The following is a 27251-nucleotide window of genomic DNA, read 5'->3' on the forward strand; positions in this document are numbered from 1 at the left end:
GACAGAGACTGGAGATGGGAGGGACGGAGACTGGAGATGGGAGGATGGACAGAGGCTGGAGATGGGAGAAGGGACGGAGACTTGAGATGGGAGGAGGGACGGAGACTGGAGTAGGAACGGAGACTGGAGATGAGAGGAGGGACGGAGACTGGAGATGGGAGGAGGGACAGAGACCGGAGATGGGCGGAGGGATGGAGACTGGAGATGGGAGGAGGGATGGAGACGGGAGATGGGAGGAGGGACAGAGACCAGAAATGGGAGGAGGGACAGAGACTGAAGATGGGAGGAGGGACAGAGACTGGAGATGGGAGGAGGGATGGAGGCTGGAGATGGGAGGAGGGATAGAGGCTGGAGATGGGAGAAGGGATGGAGACTGGAGATGGGAGGAGGGATGGAGACTGGAGATGGGAGGAGGGACAGAGACCAGAAATGGGAGGAGGGACAGAGACTGGAGATGGGAGGAGGGACAGAGACTGGAGATGGGAGGAGGGATGGAGGCTGGAGATGGGAGGAGGGATAGAGGCTGGAGATGGGAGGAGGGATAGAGGCTGGAGATGGGAGGAGGGATGGAGACTGGAGATGGGAGGAGGGATGGAGGCTGGAGATGGGAGGAGGGATGGAGGCTGGAGATGGGAGGAGAGACGGAGGCTGGAGATGGGAGGAGGGACAGAGGCTGGAAATGGGAGGAGAGACGGAGACTGGAGATGGGAGGAGGGACGGAGACTGGAGATGGGAGGGGGGATGGAGACTGGAGATGGGAGATGGGAGGAGGGATGGAGACTGGAGATGGGAGGAGGGATGGAGACTGGAGATGGGAGGAGGGATGGAGACTGGAGATGGGAGGAGGGACGGAGACTGGAGATGGGAGGAGGGATGGAGACTGGAGTTGGGAGGAGGGACATAGACTGGAGATGGGAGGAGGGACAGAGACTGGAGATGGGAGGGACGGAGGCTGGAGATGGGAGGAGGGACGGAGGCTGGAGATGGGAGGAGGGACGGAGACTGGAGATGGGAGGAGGGACGGAGACTGGAGGCTGGAGATGGGAGGAGGGACGGAGGCTGGAGATGGGAGGAGGGACGGAGGCTGGAGATAGGAGGAGGGACGGAGGCTGGAGATGGGAGGAGGGACGGAGGCTGGAGATGGGAGGAGGGACGGAGGCTGGAGGTGGGGGAAGAGGAAGGGAGGGTGTAAGAAAAGGCAATAGTGAGGGACAAAAACATTGAGGAAAAGCAGTCATGGAACTGTAGTGCTCTATTTAGCTTGTAGCATTTTACATGATCATTTAGTATACCTTTGCTTGGAAGTAGGAAGTATATCTTTAACTACATGTGACTATATTGTCCACTTATCTTTTTTGTGTTCCTCTCCATCTCAGGAGAGAAGATTTTCAACATTGATAGTGGACGCAACGCCCCTCTGCACTCTCCCCCCTCCGAGCACTACACGATCATCTTCAACACCTTTGTGCTCATGCAACTGTTCAACGAGATCAATGCCCGTAAGATCCACGGTGAAAGGAATGTTTTTGACGGCATATTCCACAACCCTATTTTCTGCAGTATCGTGCTGGGGACTTTTTTAATGCAGGTAAGAGGACCATAAGCGTTTCCTTCTTATACGTTCAGGGATGGGCAACTTTGATGGGGGTGAGGACCACAAAAAATCTGAACTCATCACGAGGGTCTGTAGTTGCTCACAGGTCTACGTGCCCACATCCATACCCCTCTGCTATTCTAACTCGCAACAGTAAATTCAGACCCCGCATGAGTTCCGAGGGCTTTCAAAAGGTGAGCATGCGGCCCACTAGCCGCCAGTTGCCCATCCTTGCTTTACATTATAGCAATACTAGTAATGTTATTCAACCATGTCATATACTGTACCTAATAATCATTACTACTTAATTATTGTCGCACAGGATATGTTGTGCTAACCAATGGCAACCACTTTTTGGGATCAAATCTCTCTCATCCTGTGTCTTGTTCTGTACAGTTTGTGATTGTGCAGTTTGGGGGGAAACCTTTCAGCTGCACACCGCTCAATGTGGAGCAGTGGCTGTGGTGTTTGCTCGTGGGAGTAGGAGAGCTGCTGTGGGGACAGGTACTTATGCTGGAGTTCATGTGTAAATGTGTTACCCAAACTGTGGTTCTACAGTGGTTTTGTGTCAAGAACTAATTAAGGTCTTTGACACAGACAAACCCACATATCCATAACCTAGTCTTTAGTTGGCTTTTACACAAGAAGGACTGCCTAACATGCTGACCAGACTGCACGCATGTTGATTTTGTCCACCCACACCAGACGCGATCAGGACACGCAAGTCCTGCCTCTCCCGTCTCCTAATTGGTTTTTAGGAGCCTATACCCATGTGGGTGATTGAAAGACGAACTGAGGTTCCCACTCCAGTCCAGTTGGTAGTGGTAATGCACCTTAAATTTGGATGCCAACCGCCATATAAAGTCCAAAGAATAAGAAGAAGCCTGAAGGAGGAGAGATTACTAGAAATGAACTCGGTTTACCCTTTCATCTATAGATTAATTGTTGGAGTAGAGGACCTTGTGCATTTCAGGTAAAATAACAACCCAATGTTTATATCCCAGGACAAATTAGCTAGCAAAAGCAAGCTAGCTAGCTAAATTGCCATACATGTTTAATGCTTTTCAACCTGTCTCCAAATGAATATAGTTGGTTCAGAGTTTGTTTTGACATTTCAACCTGCGTGTCCTGATCATGTCAGGTGTGGGTGGACAAAATCAACATGCGCACGATGGCGTACGCAGACGTTTGGTCAGCATGTAAGACCCACCAGACCGAAACCCTTTGTTTTAAGTTGTGTTCTTCTCCTTGTCAACTAACACTGACCCTGGCCCAAACAGCTCATCACCACGGTACCCACCAGCCGCCTGCCCTGTCTGAAGGAGGCTGGTCATGCGCTCGGTAAGGAGGAGATGATTGATGATGACATGGCAGATGATGAGCAAGAGATTGACCATGCCGAGAGGGAGCTGCGTCGAGGGCAGATCCTCTGGTTCAGGGGCCTCAATCGCATTCAAACTCAGGTACAGTGCATTGGGCTCCACAATTCCCTGTCCCTTGTCTTTCTCCAACAAGGGCTGTATGTTCTGTACTGTAGTATGTACTGTACTGTAGTATGTACTGTACTGTAGTATGTACTGCACTGTCCTATGAAGAGGAGGCTTTTTTGCTTGCTCGACTCATCTCTGTTGATTTGTGTCTCTCTTTATTCACCTTTTGATGCCTTAATTCATTTCACCACAATTAATTCCTTGTTTTTTTAATATGATATGAACACAGTGATGTGAACAGAGTAAAACATGCACGTAATATTCTCATTCAAAAAAGCTATATTTTATGAAATCATATATAAAATACAATGGGTTTGGATCATTCTGTCAGAAACCAAAATCGTTTTCCTATACAGAGCCTTCAGAAAATATTCACACCCCTTTACTTGTTCCACGTTTTGTTGTGTTACAGCTTGAATTTTGTGTATCTGCCCTACACACAAAGTCAAAGTGGAATTTTGGTTTTATATATATTTTTGTATTAATTAAAAATTAAAAGCTGAAATATCTTGAGTCAATAAGTATTCAACCCCTTTGTTGTGGAAGCCTAAATAAATTCAACAGTAACATTGTAACAACAGTAACAGTAACAGTAACAGTAACAAATCACATAAGTTGCATGGACTCAATTATGTTCAATAATAGTGGTTAACATGATTTTTTATGACTACCCCCAGCTCTGTAACCCACACATACTGTACACATCTGTAAGGTCCCTCAATCAAGTAATGATTTTTCAAGAACAGATTCAACCACATTAGGGAGGTTTTACAATGCCTTGCAAAGAAGGGCACCCAGTCACTACAAAGATACAGGCATCCTTCCTAACCTTCCTTCCAGTTGCAGGAGAGGAAGAAAACCGCTCAGGAATTTCACCATAAGGCCAGTGGTGATTTAAAAACACTTACAGAGTTTAATGGTTGTGATATGAGAAAACTGAGGATGGATCAACAACATTGTAGTTACGCCACAATATTAACCTAATTGACAGAGGGAAAAGAAGGAAGCCTGTATAGAATCAAAAATATTCCATAACATGCATCATGTTTGCAACAAGACACTTAAGTAAATGTGGCAAAGAAATAAACTTTTAGTCCTGAAAATAAAAATATCTAACAGCTAAGCACAGGCAAAGTCCTATAGGAAAGCCTGGTTCAGTCTGCTTTCCAATGGACACAATGGACACTGGGAGACAAATTCACCTTTCAACAGGACAATAACCTAAATCACAAGGCCAAATCTAACCAAGAGACTTGCTAACCAAGATGGCATTGAATGTTGAGTGGCCAAGTTACAGTTTTGACTTAAATCGGCTTGGAAATCTTTGGCCAGACTTAAAATGTCTGTCTAGCAATTATCAACAGCCAACTTAAGATAGCTTGAAGAATTTGGAAAAGAATAATGGGCAAATATTGTACAATCCCGGTGTGCAATGCTCTTGAAGACTTACTCAAAAAGACTCACAGCTGTAATTGCTGCCAAAGTTGTTTCTAACATGTCTTGACTCAGTATTTTATTTTGTATAAATGTTCACATTTTTCTTCCTCTTTTAACGTTACAGAGTATGTTGTGTAGAAGACAAAACATTACAATCAAATTCATTTTAATCCCACTTTGTAACACGACAGGATGTGTTGTGTTACAAAGTTTCAAGGGGTGTGAATACTTACTGAAGGCACTGTATTTATGGACAGGACAAACATAGTTATGTATATTGTTGTAAACCTATGAGTCATTTTGATTCCATTGCATGTTCAGATTTCTCACTAAAATACTTTTTTCTCCTTCCTCATGTCATTGCTATTATTACAGATTCTGTCATTATTTTTTACGTACCCTTGTTCATTGTTAATCAATCCTAAAAACAAGTATATGAAATATTTTACAAGTGTTGTAATTGTTGCCTTTCTTGTACACACACCAACATCTGGATGAGAGATAGAAAACAATTACCGGTCCATATTTTGAGGGCAACATCATTGATTAAAAACAGAGGTCTAAAATGGATTAGGTTTGTCTATTAAAATGCCTTTTTGTATCTAATACATGCTTTTGATACCTCCATAGTGGAACATGACCTCTACAAAACTACAAGTTCCACTATACCATCCCTTCAAACGCGATTCATTCTGTGTGCTGGTTCCCTCCGATATGCATCACAGGGCCCCCTACCAACTGACATGAGTTACTGCACGACTGTCATGTCCTCTCTTTAATATCCTCTCTCTCTTCTCCAACAGATGGAGGTAGTGAGTACCTTCAAGAGAAGTGGTTCCTTTCAGGGTGCTGCGCGACGTCGCTCCTCAGTTCTCAGCCAACTCCATGACGTAACCAATATTTCTACTCCCACTCACGTAGTTCTCTCCACTGCCAATGCAACTGGTGCGCCTGGGAGTGAGTTTCTGCCATCCATTAACGGCACACAACAAAAAACAGTCCACTCACCATCATCAAAATGAGCATGTTGAAATGCACCTTTGCCTGCCCAGAAATACAATTAAGCATCAAAGATACGTGTGTTTATCTATGTGCGTGTTTGTGTGTTGGGGAGTGGGGGAGCCAACACTGAGGCGCCTGACCCACTGACCTTTTCATTTGACTTTTTGTTGTTGTATTAGTTGTTAATTTAATATTTCTTTACATCCTTTTCACTACTACCTCATGATCTTAGTCCAGGATTCAATCAGAACCGTGCTAGCCGACAACCGCATGACTCTTGTTCAGTGTCAGGCTGCATACTCCTTTGTCTTCGTAATTCAGTATAGACTACTTCACTTCTTCAAACATGATCATTAGCTGGCCAGCAGTATTTAATGAATGCATAAAGAATATAATTGTTTTTTTGTTCTATTTTTTGTGTGAAGATTTTATAGTCCTGAATGTTTTCTAATTTACGCTTTTCTAATGCACAAATAAGGAGAACGTAGGCTATGAATTTCTTTGAATGATTTTACATTTGAGTGTCATTCTTTTTATCATTGATATAGTCGACACATGAAATCTCCATTTTGAACTACTAATATGGTAGGGAAAGAAGGGGTGGTTTTTGACAATGACCATCAATAATTTGACAGCTCATACCCCAGTTATACCTCCAACACCGCCTGAACAAGAGCCATGCGTTTGTCGGCTAACACGGGTTACCCTTAATCTGATTTAATCCTGGCCGTAATCTATTTCTTTATCTTGCTGCTTTGTTTGGCTTGACACAGTCTGTGATCAATTGTGTTTCAAACTGCCCAGAGAAGACTGTCTGTCTGCTCCTTATTTTCAATGAGATCAACATTTTATTCAGAGCATTACAATAACGCAGCCAATTTCTGAGATGACAAACCAAGGTAAAAAGGGACACACAAAAGAAAAATAGTTACATTTATTTTCCAGTGTGTGCGCTTCTGGAAAGTTGTAAACCTTCGAGTATAACCTTCAACAGTGACATTTCTGAGATATCCGTTTTTGGTCACCTTACCAATAAAACAATTTCTCTGTCCCTAGGTTCGATCAGACTGCCAAATAAGGATCTGCAGTGTTGCTTTGTACAAATAACTACCCTCATTTTACTTGCTTTCTTTTGTTCTCTCTTGTTGTAGGTTCTGCATCTCATGAAGGAAGACATTTTTATTTCCTTTCTATTTCCTAACATATGCCTACTTTTTTGTGTGTTTTTTTGTCAGGTGTAGATGATTAAAAGACTAATTGTGATTTGATTGTGATTAGATCTTCCTGACCACCTCTGGTGGTAGTCAAGGACCATTGTATCTGGATATCAATCATGTGTAAACAGATCTGGATGGTCAAACCATTTAAATCATCATTATATTGGCCACTAAAATCATTGACCGCAAGCACCATTGACTTATAGCATCAGTAATCATCTTAAAAAATACATTAATTCATATTATTGTGAAAGAATGTTTGTCAAATAATTAGCATACAGGGAGGCACCGGGAAATCTGGTCAAATTGTGGACACAGTTGATGGATAAGAGACACATTTTTCACCAAGTATAGACACGACAAACATTGATCAGATAGTGATTGGATCCTATTGATCAGGTCACAAAACCCACATGTTAGCGCAAGGTGTAAACCATACAAGAGACAGGATTACACATCAGACTAGATTGTATTTGGGTGTAAAATGTGTGATCTGGATGTTTTTCTTTCCTTTGATCTGTTGAATTTGAAGGAGGTTAATTTGGATGTATGTGGTGTAATTGGTATAATGCAATATCCATGCATTCATCCAACCAACCCACATAAAAAAAACAGTCCCTCAAGTGTCGTGCATTTTGCCTCATTTCCATTAAGGACTTCTTTATTTATTCGTCTCATTTATAAACAGCTCCAGATTACCTTGTCTATAAGGATGATTAGTAGACATCTGAATGTAGGAACTCTAACTTCTAACTCTAACTATAGAAGGAATTTGCGTTGATCCAAGCAAGGTCTTTTACTTATTATTTTGCTCTTCAGCTTTATAGGTACTTATCATTTCCCCTTAATGTTCTTTACTTTCCAGACAGTGTGGTTGTCAGTTCAGGGATCATAGGTAGCTCTCTATGGGCTGAATCCTAACTTGAGATCCATATGTGTGCAACACTCCAAACACACTTCCCAAATTAGGAGTCTGACCGATATGTTTATTACCACAATGTCTGTTTTCCTTGTCCTATGTTTCTGTTTCTATGTTTTGACCCCTGTCCTAAATTTCTCATGGCTTTATGAAGACTATGAATCACACTCACCTGTTCTAAATTTATCATGGCTTTATGAAGACTATGAATCACACACACCTGTCCTAAGTTTCTCATGGCTTTATGAAGACTATGAATCACACTCACCTGTCCTAAATTTCTCATGGCTTTATGAAGACTATGAATCACACTCACCTGTCCTAAGTTTCTCATGGCTTTATGAAGACTATGAATCACACTCACCTGTCCTAAGTTTCTCATGGCTTTATGAAGACTATGAATCACACTCACCTGTCCTATGTTTCTCATGGCTTTATGAAGACTATGAATCACAGTCACCTGTCCTAAGTTTCTCATGGCTTTATGAAGACTATGAATCACACTCACCTGTCCTAAATTTCTCATGGCGTTATGAAGACTATGAATCACACTCACCTGTCCTAAGTTTCTCATGGCTTTATGAAGACTATGAATCACACTCACCTGTCCTAAGATTCTCATGGCTTTATGAAGACTATGAATCACAGTCACCTGTCCTATGTTTCTCATGGCTTTATGAAGACTATGAATCACAGTCACCTGTCCTAAGTTTCTCATGGCTTTATGAAGACTATGAATCACACTCACCTGTCCTAAATTTCTCATGGCTTTATGAAGACTATGAATCACACTCACCTGTCCTAAGTTTCTCATGGCTTTATGAAGACTATGAATCACACTCACCTGTCCTAAGTTTCTCATGGCTTTATGAAGACTATGAATCACACTCACCTGTCCTAAATTTCTCATGGCTTTATGAAGATTATGAATCACACTCACCTGTCCTAAGTTTCTCATGGCTTTATGAAGACTATGAATCACACTCACCTGTCCTAAGATTCTCATGGCTTTATGAAGACTATGAATCACAGTCACCTGTCCTATGTTTCTCATGGCTTTATGAAGACTATGAATCACAGTCACCTGTCCTAAGTTTCTCATGGCTTTATGAAGACTATGAATCACACTCACCTGTCCTAAATTTCTCATGGCTTTATGAAGACTATGAATCACACTCACCTGTCCTAAGTTTCTCATGGCTTTATGAAGACTATGAATCACACTCACCTGTCCTAAGTTTCTCATGGCTTTATGAAGACTATGAATCACATTCACCTGTCCTATGTTTCTCATGGCTTTATGAAGACTATGAATCACAGTCACCTGTCCTAAGTTTCTCATGGCTTTATGAAGACTATGAATCACACTCACCTGTCCTAAGTTTCTCATGGCTTTATGAAGACTATGAATCACATTCACCTGTCCTATGTTTCTCATGGCTTTATGAAGACTATGAATCACTCCCACCTGTCCTAAGTTTCTCATGGCTTTATGAAGACTATGAATCACACTCACCTGTCCCATGTTTCTCATGGCTTTATGAAGACTATCAATCACATCTACCTGTCCTATGTTTCTCATGGCTTTATGAAGACTATGAATCACAGTCACCTGTCCTAAGTTTCTCATGGCTTTATGAAGACTATGAATCACACTCACCTGTCCTAAGTTTCTCATGGCTTTATGAAGACTATGAATCACATTCACCTGTCCTATGTTTCTCATGGCTTTATGAAGACTATGAATCACAGTCACCTGTCCTAAGTTTCTCATGGCTTTATGAAGACTATGAATCACACTCACCTGTCCTAGGTTTCTCATGGCTTCATGAAGACTAAGAATCACACTCTCCTGTCCTAAGTTTCTCATGGCTTTATGAAGACTATGAATCACACTACCTGTCCTAAGTTTCTCATGGCTTTATGAAGACTATGAATCACACTCACCTGTCCTAGGTTTCTCATGGCTTTTTGAAGACTATGAATCACTCCCACCTGTCCTAAGTTTCTCATGGCTTTATGAAGACTATGAATCACACTCACCTGTCCTAAGTTTCTCATGGCTTCATGAAGACTATGAATCACACTACCTGTCCTAAGTTTCTCATGGCTTCATGAAGACTATGAATCACACTCACCTGTCCTATGTTTCTCATGGCTTTATGAAGACTATGAATCACACTCAAATGAATCTGATCACTAGCTAAATGTCTTGGTTTAGAAAAAGGACTCGTGAAGAAAATCCTAAATGTTGTGTCAGGGTTGGGATCATTTCAACTGAATTCAATTCAGGAATGGAATGTACATTGATGTACATTGATGGATGGTCCATTATCTTCACTGAGAATTGTTTTACCAATTCATGAATTTAATTTCCTCTTTGTTCCCTGAATTGACAGAGTGGAAATTAATTGAGCACAACCTTGACTATCATTAATACCCGTCTGTCCTCCCCTCCAACATCCTCTCTTCCTTTGTCTAGTGTCATTCAATACGTCTGGAGCTTCCATGGGATTCAACCTCCACCGCAAAAAAACAGGCATTCTCATTTTCTTCTCAAAGTTAGGTGGCCCATTTCAAAGAAACCAAGTGAATACATTGACTTGAATAATATTTCATTTTCAACAGCTGTTTGGTATTGACCATTGTGGGACATATACTCGAAAGTTTACAACTTCCACAAGGAGACATTCATTCAGAGGGTACCTAAGAATGATGTGTTTTTCTAAATCATTTACTTAATGGAAACAAACAGCTCTTAGGAGAGAAAAATAATTAGCACAAGTCAACCTTAACATTGTCTCTGTGTTGCCTCACTCCCTCTTCACAACATGGTTATTGGGTCATGTCGCTTCTTGTCCAAGATCTTTGTGGTCATTTTCAGAGGTAGAATGGGTATTTTTTTGGTTGTGCTTGCTACAAAAGTTGGCCTTTTTGGATGTGCTTGCTGAAGAAATGTTTTTTTTTATGGCTATGCTTGCTGGGGGAATAAACAAACACATATTATTGTTTGTGCATGCTGAAGTACAGTACACTGAGCACACAGAATTCCTAATGCTCATCCATAACTCTGACTTTCGCGCGAATCCCTCTTTTTAAATCAGCGTATGATTTAAACAAGGGTTACTTGCATGTACACTATATATACAAAAATATGTGGACACCCCTTCAAATTAGTGGATTTGACTATTTCAGCCACACCTGTTGCTGACATGTGTATAACAGTAAGCACACAGCCATGCAATTTCCATAGACAAACATTGGCAGTAGAATGGCCTTAATGAAGAGCTCAGTGACTTTCAAAGTAGCACCGTCATAGGATGCCACTTTTCCAGCTAGTCAGTTCGTCCCATTTATGCCCTGCTGGAGCTGCCCCGGTCACCTGTAAGTGCTGTTATTGTGAAGTGGAAATGTCTAGGAGCAACAACGGCTCAGCGAAATTGTAGGCCACGCAAACTCACAGAACGTCACCGCCAAGTGCTGAATCGCGTAGCGCATACAAATAGTCTGTCCTTGGTTGAAATAGTCAGTACCGAGTTCCAAACTTCCTCTGGAAGCAAATTCAGCACAAGAACTGTTTATCGGGAGCTTCATAAAATGGGTTTCCATGGCCGAGCAGCCGCATGCAAGCCTAAGATCATCATGCACAATGCCAAGCGTCGGCTGGAGTGGTATAAAGCTTGCCGCCATTGGACTCTGGAGCACTAGAAACACATTCTCTGGAGTGATGAATCACGCCTTCGCCATCTGTCAGTCCGATGGACTAATTTGTGTTTGGCGTATGCCAGGAGAATGCTACCCGCCCCAATGCATAGTACCAGCTGTAAAGTGTGTTGGAGGAGGAACAATGGTCTGGGCTGTTTTTCATGGTTCAGGCCCCTTAGTTCTAGTGAAGGGACATTTTTACACTACAGCATACAGTGACATTCTAGATGATTCTGTGGTTTCAACTTTGTGGCAACAGTTTGGGGAAGGCTCTTTCCTGTTTCAGCATGACAATGCCCCCATGCCCAAAGCAAGGTCCATACAGAAATAGTTTGTTGAGATCGGTATGGAAGAACTTGACTGGCCTGCACAGAGCCTTAACCTCAACCCCATCGAACACCTTTGCAATGAATTGGACTGCAAGCCAGACTTAATCGCCCAACATCAGTGCCCGACCTCACTGATGCTCTTCTGGCTGAATGGAAGCAAGTCACTGCAGCAATGTTCCAACATCTAATGGAAAGCTTTCCCAGAAGAGGGGAGGCTGTTATAGTAGCAAAGGGGCGTCAACTCCATATTAATGCCCATGATTTTGGAATGAGATGTTCGACGAGCAGGTTTCCACATACTTTTGGTCATGTAGTGTATCATGTTAGGATTCAGCCCGAAGTGTCCATCGCAACATAATATGATTGCATTCATGTTCACATACTTATTTTCTCTACATCAAATTCTCCGTGGGAATGAATGTATTATTATGATTTGATTATACTTCACAATATCCACATCTCTTTACAATTTAGGACCAGTCATAGCAATTGCAGGAACACCTTATTTATGTTTTCCTCATTAACAATATTAAAGTCAACTTCACCATAATGCCTTTAAGACCTATGTTGAGTTCTGTGTCAATGGGTCCTGACTTTGAGTGGATGAATAACCCGTCATTTGTTATTATTTTTGTACAGGGACAGGGTTACATTCTTAGAAACAAGGGTTCCAAAAGAGTTCTTTGGCTGTCCCCATAGGAGAACCCTTTTTGGTTCCAGGTCAAACTCTTTTGGGTTCCTTGTAGAGCCCTTCGTGGAAAGGGTTCTACTTGGAACTAAAAGGGTTCTACCTGGAACCAAAACCCTTTCAGGTTCTAGATAGCGATTTTTTTTCTAAGAGTGTAAGTTGTGGCTGGACACAGAAAAACTGGTGGTATATCATACATGTTTCACATGCTTATTATGTGACTATGAGGAAAAGTTTTGATACATTTGTTCTGACATTGGAGGTAATGGTTTGTTGTACAACACTTGCAATTCCAGTGTGGTGACTATTGTGCCTTATGAAATACAACCATTGTCTACTATATTGATATGTTTGTACTGATCTGGTTGACTGTATAAATGTCCTTAAATCTAAAACACCCGACTTGAGATACACCCAAAACAACTTACAAAGTACATGTTCAAGATATTCAATAGAAAGGTACAATTCCCTTACAATAATTATTTTAAAAAGTTGAACTGATTCATTCACATACACTGTTATTACTGTGGCTGGTCTATATTGTGGATGATTTTCCCCTTTGATTTACTGGTAGCAAGTAGCATTATGGCTCATTGGACATTGCAACAGTCAGTAGATACAGTAGCTCATCCAACTGGGCCCATAAGCATTTTCTTCTGCATCAAGACAATCTCATGCACGACCACATTGAATGTGTTTTTTTTACAGCATGGCAGTAAATGAGGCTCTCACATGATCCGCCTATCAGCATGTCAGTGGTTGTTTGGTTTGCAAACTGGTCTCAATCCCATGCTCTGTGTTCTAGTTGTTTCACCTGTCCCGTATGTACGTTTTATAGCTCTGTACAAAAAGGTTTCTATATGTGTGTGCGCGTGCGCGCGTGTGTGTGAGTGTGTCAGACAATGTTGTACATCCATCAATGAGTATTTGATACATTTAAAATGTCTTATATTGAACTGACAACAGCAACTTTGATCTTTCATTATTTAAGTTACCTTTTCATTTGTTTTACTTCCCCTAAATTGCTTTAAAGTTACAGAGGATTCCCAGACGGACATGTACATATTGCACAAATACAGTAGGCTTAATCCGGTCAGTGAGGCATTTCAATTCATAGGTAATTGATTGTCTTTAAAGAGACTGTACAGAGATGTTGCCTCTGGGCATGCTCCTGAACAAAAGGGGTTCCATAAATCAGGGTTTCCCAAACTCGTTCCTGGGGGGAGGGTCCTGGAGGGAGGGACCGAGTTTTGCCCTAAATGGACAAAAATAATATCTAGGAATTACCTCAATGGACAGAAAGAAGCACACCTGCCCACACCCAGGCAAACCTACAACAATAACACTTTTGACTAAGAATTTAACTAACATTAAGTGGAATTTTCAGAAGAATCAAAAGTTGTATCTTTTTATAACAACTTTTTCAGGTAAGTTTAGTCAGATAAATGTGCCACTGTGACGCTTTTTAAATACTAAATCTCTCTCCACTTGTTTGTCCCATCTATTCCCTTTTCCGTTCCGCATTTTCCCCCTTGTATGACCATTATTGTACCAAACTCAACATAGATCCAAGTGGTGAAAGCATTCCGTAGTCCACTTTATGATGGCATTGAGAAGCCGGAATCCAAGAACTCCATCCACGACTTCATGGCACACCCGGAATTTCTCATCAATGACTCGGTCCACAACATCCCCTTGATTGACGAGACAGACATTGAAACCGAAGAATCAGAGCGCTCAGACTGCAACAACGTTCGCCTGGCTCTTCGTCAAGCTCCTCCCCTTGCCAAGCCCCCTCAGCCACCCTCTCGCCACCGCTCTGCCTCCCGCCCTGCCCCCTACCGCCAGCAGAGCCTCCCCGTTACACTCAACTGCAACAACAACGCCACTGATGCTGCTGAGAATGGAGATCATCTGACCCCAAAAGATGCAAGACTACCAGCTGCTTCTCTCTGCCGCCCCGCCAGCCCATTGCACAACGTGGAGACCTGTTTATAACTACGATCTGGGCACATGGTTGATAAGAAGGGAGAGGAAACACCAATGAATTTGATGGACATGGATGTAACCCAACAAAGAGGGAATGAAGATGAACTGGACACGGAAAGAGAAAGTATTACCTGGAAATGACATTGTATAGACCAATGGTTTTATGGATTGTTTCATTGCCCGACCTTTCCCCCCACAGCCACTGCTTTTAGCCTGCACTCTCTGCTTCAAAGCACTCTCAAATCCTCTCAAAAAGCTCCACAGTCCAACGATGCTAACCCCACCAGACTCTGATAAAGACACTTTTGAAATGTATATCTAGGCACGCAATAGAGGAGTGATTGGTGTAGTAGAGACAAAAATGAACTGGAATTGATTATTTTCCTTTTGATTGAAATGATGAAAGACTCAATGGAAAGTGGAATGGGGTTAATTCATTTGGCTTTTTAAAAATATTATTGTCCAAATTATTACTGTTGTTATTACTACTGCAATTACTACTACAATTAATATATTCCAGTTAATGACGCTTCATTGATTAGCTTTATCTATCCATGTATGTATGTATGATGTATGTTTGTATGTATTGTTTGTTTGCTTAACTGCTGTATTTGTCTCCTTGTATTTCTGTTTTTATATACTCCTTCTGGTCATGTCCTTCTTTTCCTTTTCTGTGTTTACATGTGTTGTGTATGTCTTGAAAAAGAAAAAAAGAAATATAACTATAGAAATAAATTTATAAACACATACAACAACTTCAAAACACAAAAAGGTAACAATATAGTACATCTGCTATTAAAACAAAGTCACAAATGAAAAGTAGTACTCATGGTTTTGGTTCTTCTCTTCATGTAGATATGTCTTGAATTAAGTTATTCATTTGGACACTACCATGAACAGAGGGGACAACTTAACTATACTATTCAAAATATTAAGTTGCGCATAAAGATGAAAGGAATTTATTTAAGTGATTATTTTATTCATCCCTGTTCATTCTCTTTATTTTTGTTTTTCATAACACAAAATGAAAAGGAAATTATTACTTTATGTACTTTAGAATCCATCAAACAATATCAGTGTGTATGTTTTATGTATTTCTACTCGACTATGCTTTACTGCTGTCAACTGTGATCAATAGTGACAGCTTTTTCACAGGGGCACAGATAGATATCAGAACAATATCCATTCAATACATCTTTACTTTTACGCTTCACTTACGCTTCTACACTACATCGTTTTAAGAACATTTTAGTTTTTTGAATGTTGCAAATAGGATGTCTCCCAGCTTGGTGGAGCACTTATTAAAGCCGTCTGAAAGTTTATATTTCAGCAACCATGAGAAATAATTCCTTATATCACAGTGTATGTTCGTAGGGAGTGATGTGGTTACAATAGAAGTTGGACAACTGAGGTATCTGTAAGGTGTATTAACATTGTTTCTGATGTGAGCCACAATTGATACCAATGCTGTTTTGCACTAGTCTGCCAAGCTACTACTGTCAACCCAAAACATCCCAGGTAAGTGTAAAATCATGAACATTTATATTTGAACAAACTGATGTTTAAACTCCAAGAGAACACTGTGTAACAGACCTACCAGAGCACTGTGTGGCAGTATAATGATCAGGTGGTTGATCCCGCTTCACCATGAAAACAACACAAATAGGATGACTGCCAAGGTATGATAAAATACTTTTTTAATACCTTAATCTGTGCTCTCCATATAATAAAACTCACTTTGGTTTAACACCGGTCGGTGATTCAAACTTTACAGTAGAAACCAATCACTTAGAAGAATGGTATTGGTATTTTTCATTATAAACATAACATAGTGTTACCTTAAATTGTTTGGTACAAACTTGATGAATCATTGAACATTAAGCAAAATGTAGATTATTTAAACCATTGGTTTGTGTCTCTGTCTCTCTGTTCTATCTCTGTTCTTCGTACTCAGTGTCTGTCTCAAGGCTGACTGTCCCAGAGCTGCTGTCGGAGCAGGGTGAGGTGGTTGTGTCGTAGCGTGCGCAGCTCTGTGAGTCTCCCCAGCAGGCGAGCGAAGCGCTGGGCTCCCTGAGGGCCCTGGGCTCCATACCGGGCTCCGCACACCCTGGACAGCAGCTCCATGGTCAGCTCCTGTAAGCTCTCCACACACACCACCGCCCGCAGCGACGCTTCGTCTGCTAACAGAGCCAGATGACAGAACGACATAGAGTTGGTCGTCACTATCTGGACATGCTAGAGGAGATATTCAGACACGCTTGGAGGAAAATGATAAGTCAATAAAGAGTGTGTCTTTATCAACTAAACATCTTGTGTTATAGTATTTAAAATAAATTAACAAATACATTTAGCCTTTCATACAGTAGTGTGTCAGGCATGGAGAGCCAGTCACCTGAGCATAGCAGTGCTGTAGCAGTGAGCAGGGCATATTCAGCCTCCGTCACCCCCAATGCAGCCATGCTGTGGAAGAAGTTGAGTACCGGTCCTAGCAAGTCCTCATTGACTCCTGCACACAGATGCATGGAAACAGTACAAAACCCAATTTCCCTTATTTTTCACTGTACATTTACTTCATTTTAATATCTTTAAAGGGATAGTTCACTATTTTGAAGTTTTAGCATATTTTCGACACACCTGGGGTGTTGTGGTTTCATCCAAACAGTTTTTAGTTTTTTTGTCTGTTATTTATCAAAGTCCAGATTCTCGGACTAGGATTTTTAAAGCCTGTAACAATACTAGTGGAAAATAAGATAAAATGTCAAATAAACTATCCCTTTAACTTGAACCTCTCTTCAAATAGTACTGTAAATAAAGCTCATAAGATGGGATACTATGGTGGTGAGTACACTATTTAGATAGGACAGTGTGCCTTACCTGAGTTTACAGGGCCGGTCCCACTATGAATGTTTTCCTTGGACTCTAAGATTTTCAGCCAATGATGAGTTGAGATGTTGAAAGGTTGTAGTGCTTGTAAAATAAAATAAAACAATGAGCTCTCTGGCATAATCGGCCCGGTTCCATTTCCATCCCTAGCTCCTACCTTTTCAGTACACAGTAAATCAAGGAGAGTTGGAATCATAGTGTTCACTGGAGTTATCTTAACCCTCAACAGAGTGATTTGGCTCCCTGGAGTGATAACTGGTGTTCATTTGGATGTGTACTTTTAACTCCTTAAGAGTAACCAGAGAAAGGGATTGATATCTATGGAGGATCCACAGCCCCCTTACATTGCTTTGGAGTACAGTGCAATAAGTGATTTATTCACTGTGTTAAAGTTTTAACTCTCACAGGGGGCTTCATTATATTTCCCAGCATGCCTCTGTTGCGGGTTGATTTTTAGAATTATTTGTTTCAATATCTGTGTTTTCGCATGTACTTTGATTGTTATTGATCTTATGCTACACAAAGATATATAACTTACATTCTTCTAAACAAATCTAATCCGTAAGAGGTTACTGAGATGGTTATTCCAGTTTAGGTGATCTAGGCGTTCTCAATATACTCAGTCTATACTCTGATAATCATTCGGAATGCAGGATGCGGGTGATGAAAAGATCAAATTGTTGGATAGCCTCGCTAGAGATCACTAGACATCACTTAGCAAGCCAGCATAATGTAATCATTTACTCAAAAGGCACACTGGGAAATATGCAAATAAGGCTTTACACCCTACAGTAAAAGGTAATGAACTGCTAGAGTAATGTACTCTGATGGAGTTGATTGTTAATTTAAAACACATAAAAGTGTGAAATGGCATGTAGTTACATTTAATCAACTCTGAGAGTTTAATGTGATTGGATATGTACTCTATTTAGTGGATATGTACAAAACAAATTGTAATCTACCCCATGACCAGGTTGGTTTTAACAAAAAATGTGGTTGGAACCATTAACCCCCAAATGGTGTTGAATGTGACCCTATGGGAGTTAAATGAACTCTTGTGTAGCAACTCTTGTGTAGCAGTACTGTGTAGCATGCTGAAATGGAGCCAGGACAAATGAGTCAGTCACCCACAAGCCTCATGTTGGTGTGGTGGTGTCAATACCTGGGCTAGAGGCTGCTGGGTTCTGGGTGAACTGCTGAGCTGATAGCAGAAACATGACTTCCACAGATGAACTAGAGAGGAGGGTGGTCTGGTCCAAGCAGTCCAGGAGCTCAAAGCCTACATGGACACCAGACACTAGATTAGTTTACACTACAGGAGGTATCAGACACAGAGTGGCCTCAGAGAGAGAAACAGGGCTGTTTTTATTTTGTATTTATTTAACTAGGCCAGTCAGTTATGAACCAATTCTTATTTACAATGACGGCTGACGGCCTACCTCGGCCAAACCCTAACCCGGACAACGCTGGGCAAATTGTGCACCGCCCTATGGGACTCCCAATCACTGCCAGATGTGACACAGCCTGGAATTGAACCAGAGACTGTAGTGACGACTCTAGCACTGAGCTGCAGTGCCTTAGACCGCCACGCCACTCAGGAGCCCTTTTGATTTTGGTTTTGATATGAAAACATATGGTAGGTGAAAGCAACATGGTGTAAGCTTAGCAGGTATATGCTTTCCATATCACTGCAGAAACAAGAAAGGAGAGAACGCTTATGTATGAGGTGTGGCCCAACTCACCAGGTACACTCTTGGCGAACTGCAGCAGCCTCTGAGAGGGAGGGCATGCCATGTCTGTTAGTCTGTCTCCACCAACCTCCGTACAAGTCCACTCAAACACCTGCAGAAAAAAACTGCCTGAATAAGCTCTCAATGAGATTAGTAGAAAAATTACAACATATCTTTAAAATCTCAATCCACAGACAACAGAATTACTATTCTTATCAGCGACTCACCCTACAGTGTGTAGTGTCCTGCGCACTGTACTGCCGATGAGCCTCCACCATCCTGTCCAGCACATGCTTCTGTTCTACTGACAAATTTTCAGACACTACCTGTTACAGGAAAACATTTATTACAAACAGATCATTTGATGGCTGAGTGAAATTACCCCACAGGGCACAGACGTCAGTTCAACGTCTAGTTTTGATTTACATTTGGATGAGTTGTAAAAAAAAATATGTCACCATGTCATTGGATTTAGGATTTCCCTTACGCTGAGGAACTTTGGCAAATCCAATCTGGGGTGTATACATTATGCCAAGTCTGTTGCAAAACGTTTCTTAAACAGAAGCAAAAGGAACGAAACGGGGAGGGACCTACTGAATTGTCTAAGTATAAACTCTTGTTTTGCTCTATTGGCTTCCGTTGGGTTCTTAAACAGTAAAATGTTTCCGTAATAAATATACCCCAGTTTTCCTCGCTGATTTATCGTCATCACATTGAATGTTTTGGTTGAAATGAAGTGAAAACAACGTTGATTCAACCATTGTGTGTCCAGTGGGACCATTCTGACACAGACTTGGAGTATTAGCAGGGTCGTATTACAAGGCACCCCAATTAGAAATCAGTCAAAAGTGTTACAGGTTTCTGGTCCATCCTACTATTAAGAAGCCATTCCAGAGACCTATGCAATGTTAAAATAAATTGATCTGCGACACCCCCCTGACGGTCCCAGAACTTAAACAGGAAACCCAAGAAAGTGATCTGGGAGAGGGCCACCTATGAACAAAAGTAAGGAACAGATCTGTGGTTCTCCATTGAAACAATCCATCTGACAAGATGATCATCCAAGGGTTTGTAACTATCTAGACCCTTCGATATTTGATATTGGTGTATCTTTCAAAAAGCGTCAAGCTACAATGTCCTTGCCGTTCAGAATATCCAAGAAATGTAACACAATGGCGAAAGGTCAGAAAACTAGATGAGAAGGTTTGAAAGTAGGAGGAAAAGAAAAAGTGATGTACCTGTCCTGATAGCCTGCTGGTGGAGCTGACTCTCCTGCTCCCCATGTTCTCCTCCTCCTCAGGCCCTCCTCCTCTGTGTTTGGTCCCCTTCCTCAGCCTCTTGGACTGGCACTGCACCTCCGTCAGCAGACCTGGCAACACAATTGCCTCTGTCAGACTCACATAGGCAAATATATTTTATTTACTTATTGTTTATTTACACAAGGGTATTGAGATCATACACATTTTCCCAAGGGATCCCTGTACAAGGTATTTTGGTTGTCTTCGCAATTAAATTATGTCCTCCTGGCTATAAATTGGAGATATGAAGATTCAAGATTCAAGATCTTATTGTTAGCTTACTCTGCCTCTCTTCAAATGATTGACATTGCTTTCAGCTAAATACACTTTAAAATATCCCTACAGCCTTTTTGATATGGTATGTTCCCCTCACATTCAGCCAGCATGCCCACAGCACGACATTTCTGCAGGCGGCAGTCCTGGCACTTTCTCCGCATGTACATGTCCATCTCACAGCCTCCGCCACTTTTACACCGGTACACTGCTTTCTTCGTCACACTCCTTCGGAAGAAACCTGAAACACAGGAGTATCACCACCTCTAGTTGGGGTCCATTTCAATTCAAGTCAATCCAGATAAAGACGTTTTTTTATTTAATTTCAAACCCCATATTCAGACAGATACCGGAAGTGACGGGCTCTGTGATAAACTTTCAGGTTGACCACCCAAATGTTGTTGTAAACATTGACGAAAACACTGCCTCCCCTACCTTTGCAGCCTTCACAGGTGAGGGCGTTGTAGTGGTAGCCAGAGGCTTTGTCCCCACACACCACACACAGCTCATCCTGGCCCCTCACCCTTCCTCCTGGACCCAGCCTGGTCCTCTTGACCATGGACAAACCTCCCCCACCTCGCCCCTTCCCCAGGCTTCCACACTGGGGCTCCGGGCTGGGCTCGCAGGGAGTGTCCAGGCAGTGGGGGCTGTAGGGGTGGGTGGAAGGTGGGTGGAAGTGCTGGGAGTTCGGCGGTCCGTAGACAGAGAACTGCACATTGATGGGGCTGTACTGCTGCTGGCTGAAGGCTAGGCCCTGTAGGTCTGGCTCCTGGAAAGGGTAGCCCAAAGGGTCCCCCAGCACATCTGTGTGATGAGGAAATGACACAAAATAAATGGATTTGGTGCTTTGATCCTGAACCCACCGGTTAAGTTTAAGTGCCCCACAGGGGTGGACCTTCAAATGTCTAGTGGCTAGCAAAGAGGGTCCACCAGAGCCCTTATCCCAGTCACACTGGTTTCAAGTCAAAGTGCATCACAAGAATGTGATCGTTGTCTACCATCTTACGGGATTCATGCATGACTTAATGTATTTTATTGGTCCTACGGGACTTAATAAAACAACGTCAGAGCGTGACCTTGTGAACCAGTTTGGACTGTGGAAACAGGATGCAGCTGAGAGGTTACAGGGGCATTTTACCATTTACATATTTTTATAGAGTTTTATTCAGTATTTTATTGCCGCGTAGATTGGTGTCTGAAGATGTCTTATGAGCGTAGCGGGGGGAGGGGCGGTGGATCTGTGAAGCATTTAGCAAATTCAAGTCCCGTCTCCACAGAGGGAACATGTGTCACCACTGGTCACAGATCAGCCCTAAATCAGTCACTCTGATCAGAAGGATCCACTTCCATAAGTTGAGTCTCTTAGCGTTTTATTAGTTCAGATAAGAACTTAAATAATGAGAGGCTATTTCTTTTAAGCACGAAAAAAATGGAATGATTAATGTCCATCCCTTCTCAAAATGCATCAATACTACTGGATGTATCAGTTACATTGTACTCAGGTGCACATCAAGTGTCTTCATACCATATCAGCATGGATATTCATCCATAGCTATGAGCTCTTATGTCCTGACATGTACTGAACACCACAGTGACCTCTAGAATCCAACCTATGACCCTTCCTTTCTGAACAACAACACTCACCCTATCCTCAGCCACAACCCGCCTCGCCCCTTCTCTTTTAGAACCATGACTCTCTCTATTTTTCCTCCCCTCTATATCCTTCTCTCTCTCTTTCTCTCCATCACCACTTTCCTCACGCATCCCGTCTTCCCTCTACGTCTCACAGATGTTTCCTGTCCTGGCGAGGATGGAGGCCAGTACTGAGTTTGTGCTTGCGTGACAACGCTGTGGTGAGCTCTGTTTGTAAACCATTTCAGCACTATGTAAACACCCAGGCCTCCCTCCCTCTGTCCCACGCACACTAACGCTACCCCCCGTTATGTAGCCATATCATATCCACCCCTCAGCCAGGAGAGGAGAGGACCACAATGTGAAGAAGCCACATAATTAGGGTTAGGTCACAACACTCCACTGCAACCATTATAAATAGTCCCTAGTTCCAATGCAAATTCTTTGTTAGCTAACATCCTGTGTACTGGAAATGTGGCGGGCTATCCTATAAGTATTTTTCCATTCAGATTTATTTAATAAAAACAGTTGTTTCTAAATGTATAAGGTTACGCCCAGACTTTATGTATTCTTGCAAGTCTCCCCCTCTAATCTACAGGCCTATGGCACTACAAATGATAACAGAAAAGCAACACACAAACTAAAGCAGAACAAAGGAACCATAAACATATAATATAAATGAAATATACATGTATAATCATGACATTTTGATTTGATTAGGTCATCACCACACAATTACGGAGTATGTATCAGGATACATTGTGTTTGGATAAGCACACCATCAAATCGGACTAGATTGCTTTAGTATAATTGCAGAGTCCAGATAAAAAGAGTCCCTCACCGTAGTACTGCAGAGGCTCGGTGATGCCATATCCATCAGAGGCAGAGAGGTAACCACCGGCAGACATGGTCATCTCCGACTCACTCCACTCTCTCATCTGGACAGCTGATCCACAGTCAGTCTCTGGGAACACCCGCTTAATCTATCAACACACATACGGGGAACCACACACCTGAGGAATCTGCAACTCTCCAAACATTTCTTTATATCAATGCTTGACGACGGGTCTCCTCAGTCTCCTAGCTGTGATATCATTGCCTATTTTAAGCTGCGCTCTGAGATGCAAACCTAAAGGTTACTGTTGTCCACAGTGAAGGCGTGCAGCTTAAGTCTGTGGCAGTGCGATGGATCTCTGCTCCTTTGGGAGGCATCAGGGGGAGGCGAGGGACAGAGAGGAGAGTGTGAGAAGAAGAGAGAGATTGAACCCAAGTCCAAACAGCTGTCCTGGCTTGGAGTTCAGAGAAAAGAGAGAGGTCCTGTCATATGGGGGCCTGTCCCTGGTGGGGAGCTTAGGTTTGGCATGGGTGGATGGATCCCACCCCACCACGGACCAGGAGTTCACAGAGTGGGATCAATGAGTTAGCTGGAGCTGGCAACTCACCCCAATCTTGTCTCTGTACCAACATAACTGGACATGACCAGTTGTCAATCTTTACAATATTTATTATTTTTTCCATAAACATCTTGATACCTTTAATACTCTTCCCCATCTACACTATATACTATTAGTATGCTGTAGTTACTCTTCCTGGGTAAGTAGTGTGTGTGCGGGTGTGCATATGCACGGCCGTTTGCATGCTTGTTGTACGAGTGTGCATGTGAACACAATAGTGTGTATGTGTTCATGTGAATGACTGAGTGTGTTGGGTATGTGTCTGAGAGTAAATGTACGTGGATATGTGTGTACATGTGTATGTGTGTGTGTTGTAAGAGTGTGTGTTGTAAGAGTGTATGTGAAAGCTCATCTTTGCGGCCCCCAGGGAGTGTTTACTCGGATTCTGTTTGCTCTGTTTGTGTTGCAGTTAATATTTGACACTAGTCAGGTTTTGAGTTTGGGAAACTCGCCCCCCCCCCCTCCAAAGTTGACTGGGTCATGTCGAGCCCTGACAAAAGAGAGAAGACCCTAGATTTACCCTAACCTCTCCCTGATGGGGTTTGACATGTAGCATGATTCTAGCAATCGAATGGTGTCCTTCCCACCCTGACCCCATTCCTCAACTGTCAAATTACACTGGCCTGTCTGTGAACCAAGCCGACCAACGAGCAGCATTTCATTCAATTATCTACCCCACGTGCTGAGCGTCTTTGATGAGCAAGCAGTGCAAAGGAGAAGGTACACCGTAGGTAGGATGCATTTACAGTATGCACACATGCATAACATTGAGTATTAACAGTGATAATAGTTATGGTGACTATTTAGTTATGTTTCACTAATTCATGATCGGGCATGCAGTCCTCTGTTCATCTCTAATGGGCGATTCCAAGCCAGGAAGGCCCAAAAGTATTTAAAACCCTTTTAAGACCAATGCATGCCTCTTGTAAGACAGTATGATCCCTGAACTGTAGATGATACAGACAACATCTTGGTGTCATTATCCTCTTTATAGTGTGCTCAAAAATATGGAGTATGTCTAAATCACATTGATTTATTCATCATAAAAAAATATTAATATGAATATCTCAAAGCCAATTTAGCCAATTTTTTGGACATATTGTTTGGAACAACATAGTCTTCAAACACTTCACATTTCCAGAGTGGTGCTCTGCTACCTTTGAAGCAAACAAAGCAACCTCAAATTAACATTGTGTCGTCTTTGGATCCAACTAATCTCACTCCATCTGGTACCTAGGCACAACTAACTAGCTAAGCTCCCCGATTGAAAGAAATCCCAAATACACTAATGTCATTATTACATTTGTTTGAATTTCTTTGTCATTGTACAATTACCTTAACAAATCCCAGGAGAGGCTTCTGTTGTCATATTCCCCTGTCACGTGTACTGTTGCATTAGTCATGTCTTCACAAAGCTTGCTACCCCTTATACTGTACTCTACCTCCAAGAGAGTGAGAGAGCATGATAACGGAGGGAACACATACACTACAGTGGATGTGGCTGCGCATTCCATTTCATCATAAAGAGTGATGGGGACAATTTATTGGAGTGTATACATGTGGCCATGGATCTTCTAGTGTGGCCCAGTTGTCACTGTCGGACAAGGGCCTGAGCATGTACATCCCCAAGGGAAGCGTACTGGAGGAGGAGGGTAAGGGTGGGATAAACACATGACCCTTGATTCACTCAACGTTTGGACTGAAGGCTGTAAGCACACAATAAATATCTCTCTTTCTCTAAACCTCTAGTATGTCTTCCCAGCTTGGCTCTTTATCACTGTACACTGTTTGCTGGTAGCCTGACTCAGATAGCACAGTGTTTACTGATTTAAACAGGAAACTGACGCTTAGATTAGAGTGGCCTTGCAGGGAGGGCCAGGGGATGGATTTGTGGTTAAAGTCCAGTGCTAAAATAGATCACATGATTTGTAAATACTTGTAAATACTCTAAATGTTACTACAGTTAATGCGAATTGACTAGACTGTTGTTGTGAAATGTGAAAAGGAACATAAATGCTTGCTTAGTGCATCACATTTTCACCTCTTGAAGTTGTCGCCCTAACTAGATCAAAACAGTTTATAATCTGTTTTAGAAATACATTCTAGGAACGCGAAGCGAGGCGGCCATCTCTGTCGGCGCCGGAACTCTGAACATACTGAACATACAAACATAATATACACAATGAAAGTCTTTGATTTCAGCGTATCTGTTGTTGCTTTCGAACACTTGAGCCATTTTCACTATAGTACAAATGCAGTTTTCAGAAAATGTTTCTCTCTCAAATGGATTCCATAGAATCAAGATTTTTGTTTCCCCCTACTGTACTGTAGATGCAAGCCTACCAACTTAATTTTCCATATCCATTACGTGTTTGTAACAGCAGGTCTTAAAAACGTTTACAAACGAGTTAGGATACTGTTGTCATGACTAAACGGACACAGAATCAAGTCAAAACACTGGCTCGACATTGTGGCAAAAATATTTGTAAAAGTCCAAGTGTAACCACCAAACCTCTCAAACCTATCCAGTGTCAGTTCCTTAATGCATGCATCAATAATGTGTCTTTTTATTATTATTAAGACTTAGTTGAAGTAAATTACCCTTCCAAAGCACACTGTTAAAACTTCTTAAATCTCTCTGTAAGTCTGTAAGATAAGATGCACTATGGCATCTTGACACTTCTTCTATCAGGTAGCAGGTTACTCAGGAGAAGTAGGACAGCTAAGCCTCTTCACATCAACAAGACAACTTCACAGCAACAATCAACAAGGAACGTGATAGTAAAACTACGTTTTTCAAATACACAGTCCATAGTAGAGTTTGAATAACGGATCAAATTGAAATAAAATTATAAATATACTCTTCATCGAGTAAAATGTATTAAAAAGTGTGATATGAGCTCACCAGTGGTGGTCTACTCCTCGTGTGCTGACTTCTGATAGCCTCCTGATTTTTCCTCCCCTTACATTTGTAATGTTGACTGCAGTTCAGCCTCTGGCATTCTACACTTGCCAAACACACACTCGTACACAATCACAATCACACACACACACACACACACACACACACACACACACACACACACACACACACACACACACACACACACACACACACACACACACACACACACACACACACACACACACACACACACACACACACACACACACACACACAAACTTTCTCTCTCAATCAAGAGACAGTCACTCACTCATGCACATTACCTTGCTTAGGACCCAATATCAGAAACATTGTATGAGGTGGATAAGGATATTAGATTCCATGGATGCCTTTCAAGAAGACAAGGGGCACTCAAAGTAGATTTTGCACAGGTAGCTATGCAATATGTTATTATAATGGTCCTTTGTAGCTCAGTTGGTAGAGCATGGCACTTGTAACGTAACGTCAGGGTAGTGGGTTTGATTCACGGGACCATTCATATGTAAAATTTCGCTTTGGATAAAAGAGTCTGAGGTTATTATTAAACTGTGTAATGTATGCAATTATTTAAAGAAAGGAGTAATGCCTGAAAAAATATATACGCAACTACCACTATGCACTTCTACAAAGGTCACAGTAGGCAAACCTTACAATTTAGCTCAAGTGA

At 41.9% G+C, this 27251-nt stretch overlaps 3 protein-coding genes across 11 annotated transcripts in view; 1 reads left to right on the top strand and 2 right to left on the bottom strand.

Moving 5' to 3' along the window:
• The window catches only part of LOC118359760 (plasma membrane calcium-transporting ATPase 3-like), a 34408-nt gene extending 19224 nt beyond the window's left edge, over positions 1–15184 (top strand). For 3 of the 7 annotated variants that reach the window (XM_035738445.1, XM_035738447.1, XM_035738446.1), the window contains 5 exons: positions 1377–1588; positions 1991–2098; positions 2875–3057; positions 5325–5411; positions 13948–15184. In XM_035738445.1, the coding sequence (XP_035594338.1) occupies positions 1377–1588; positions 1991–2098; positions 2875–3057; positions 5325–5411; positions 13948–14379 (1022 nt within the window). In that variant the 3' untranslated portion in view covers positions 14380–15184. Of the gene's footprint in view, positions 1–1376; positions 1589–1990; positions 2099–2874; positions 3058–5324; positions 5479–13947 lie in introns of all 7 variants that reach the window. The other 4 variants (XM_035738450.2, XM_035738451.2, XM_035738448.1 and 1 more) reach the window with 2 other exon arrangements.
• Positions 5489–13937, bottom strand: LOC127912515 (uncharacterized). The gene is made up of 2 exons (XM_052482145.1): positions 8600–13937; positions 5489–7831 (listed from the first exon to the last, which is right to left on the bottom strand). Exons 1-2 carry the CDS (start codon positions 9527–9529, stop codon positions 7730–7732), a joined length of 1032 nt encoding a protein of 343 aa, XP_052338105.1. The 5' UTR covers positions 9530–13937; the 3' UTR covers positions 5489–7729.
• Positions 15185–16050: 866 nt separating the features above from the next.
• LOC118359761 (bile acid receptor-like) lies at positions 16051–26648 on the bottom strand. 3 transcript variants are annotated; one of them, XM_035738452.2, is made up of 11 exons: positions 26546–26648; positions 23028–23169; positions 20990–21358; positions 20655–20795; positions 20222–20352; positions 19211–19309; positions 18996–19095; positions 18416–18532; positions 17245–17337; positions 16763–16876; positions 16051–16550 (listed from the first exon to the last, which is right to left on the bottom strand). In XM_035738452.2, the coding sequence occupies exons 2-11, from the start codon at positions 23122–23124 to the stop codon at positions 16333–16335; spliced, it is 1479 nt and encodes a 492-aa protein (XP_035594345.1). In that variant the 5' UTR covers positions 23125–23169; positions 26546–26648; the 3' UTR covers positions 16051–16332. The 3 variants fall into 3 exon arrangements, with proteins under 3 accessions (XP_035594345.1, XP_052338104.1, XP_035594346.1); XM_052482144.1 differs by lacking the exon at positions 26546–26648 and adding an exon at positions 23316–24549 and having other exon boundaries at positions 16051–16547; XM_035738453.2 differs by lacking the exon at positions 26546–26648 and adding an exon at positions 23316–24538.
• Between the last annotated feature and the right edge of the window lie 603 nt (positions 26649–27251).

This window comes from Oncorhynchus keta, chromosome 27, assembly GCF_023373465.1.
Source record: "Oncorhynchus keta strain PuntledgeMale-10-30-2019 chromosome 27, Oket_V2, whole genome shotgun sequence".
NCBI classification, from domain to species: domain Eukaryota; kingdom Metazoa; phylum Chordata; class Actinopteri; order Salmoniformes; family Salmonidae; genus Oncorhynchus; species Oncorhynchus keta.

Excerpts from the sequence above, each read along its gene's own strand:
- LOC127912515 (XM_052482145.1), bottom strand. The coding sequence starts at position 9,529 with ATGAGAAACTTAGGACAGGAGAGTGTGATTCTTAGTCTTCATGAAGCC. Across the intron at positions 7,832-8,599 it reads CCATGAGAAACTTAGGACAG|GTGAGTGTGATTCATAGTCT; the intron begins GTGAGTGTGATT and ends AATTTAGAACAG.
- LOC118359761 (XM_035738452.2), bottom strand. The coding sequence starts at position 23,124 with ATGAGAGAGTGGAGTGAGTCGGAGATGACCATGTCTGCCGGTGGTTAC. Across the intron at positions 19,096-19,210 it reads AGGACACTACACACTGTAGG|GTGTTTGAGTGGACTTGTAC; the intron begins GTGAGTCGCTGA and ends TTTTTTCTGCAG. Across the intron at positions 16,877-17,244 it reads GACCGGCCCTGTAAACTCAG|GAGTCAATGAGGACTTGCTA; the intron begins GTAAGGCACACT and ends ATCTGTGTGCAG.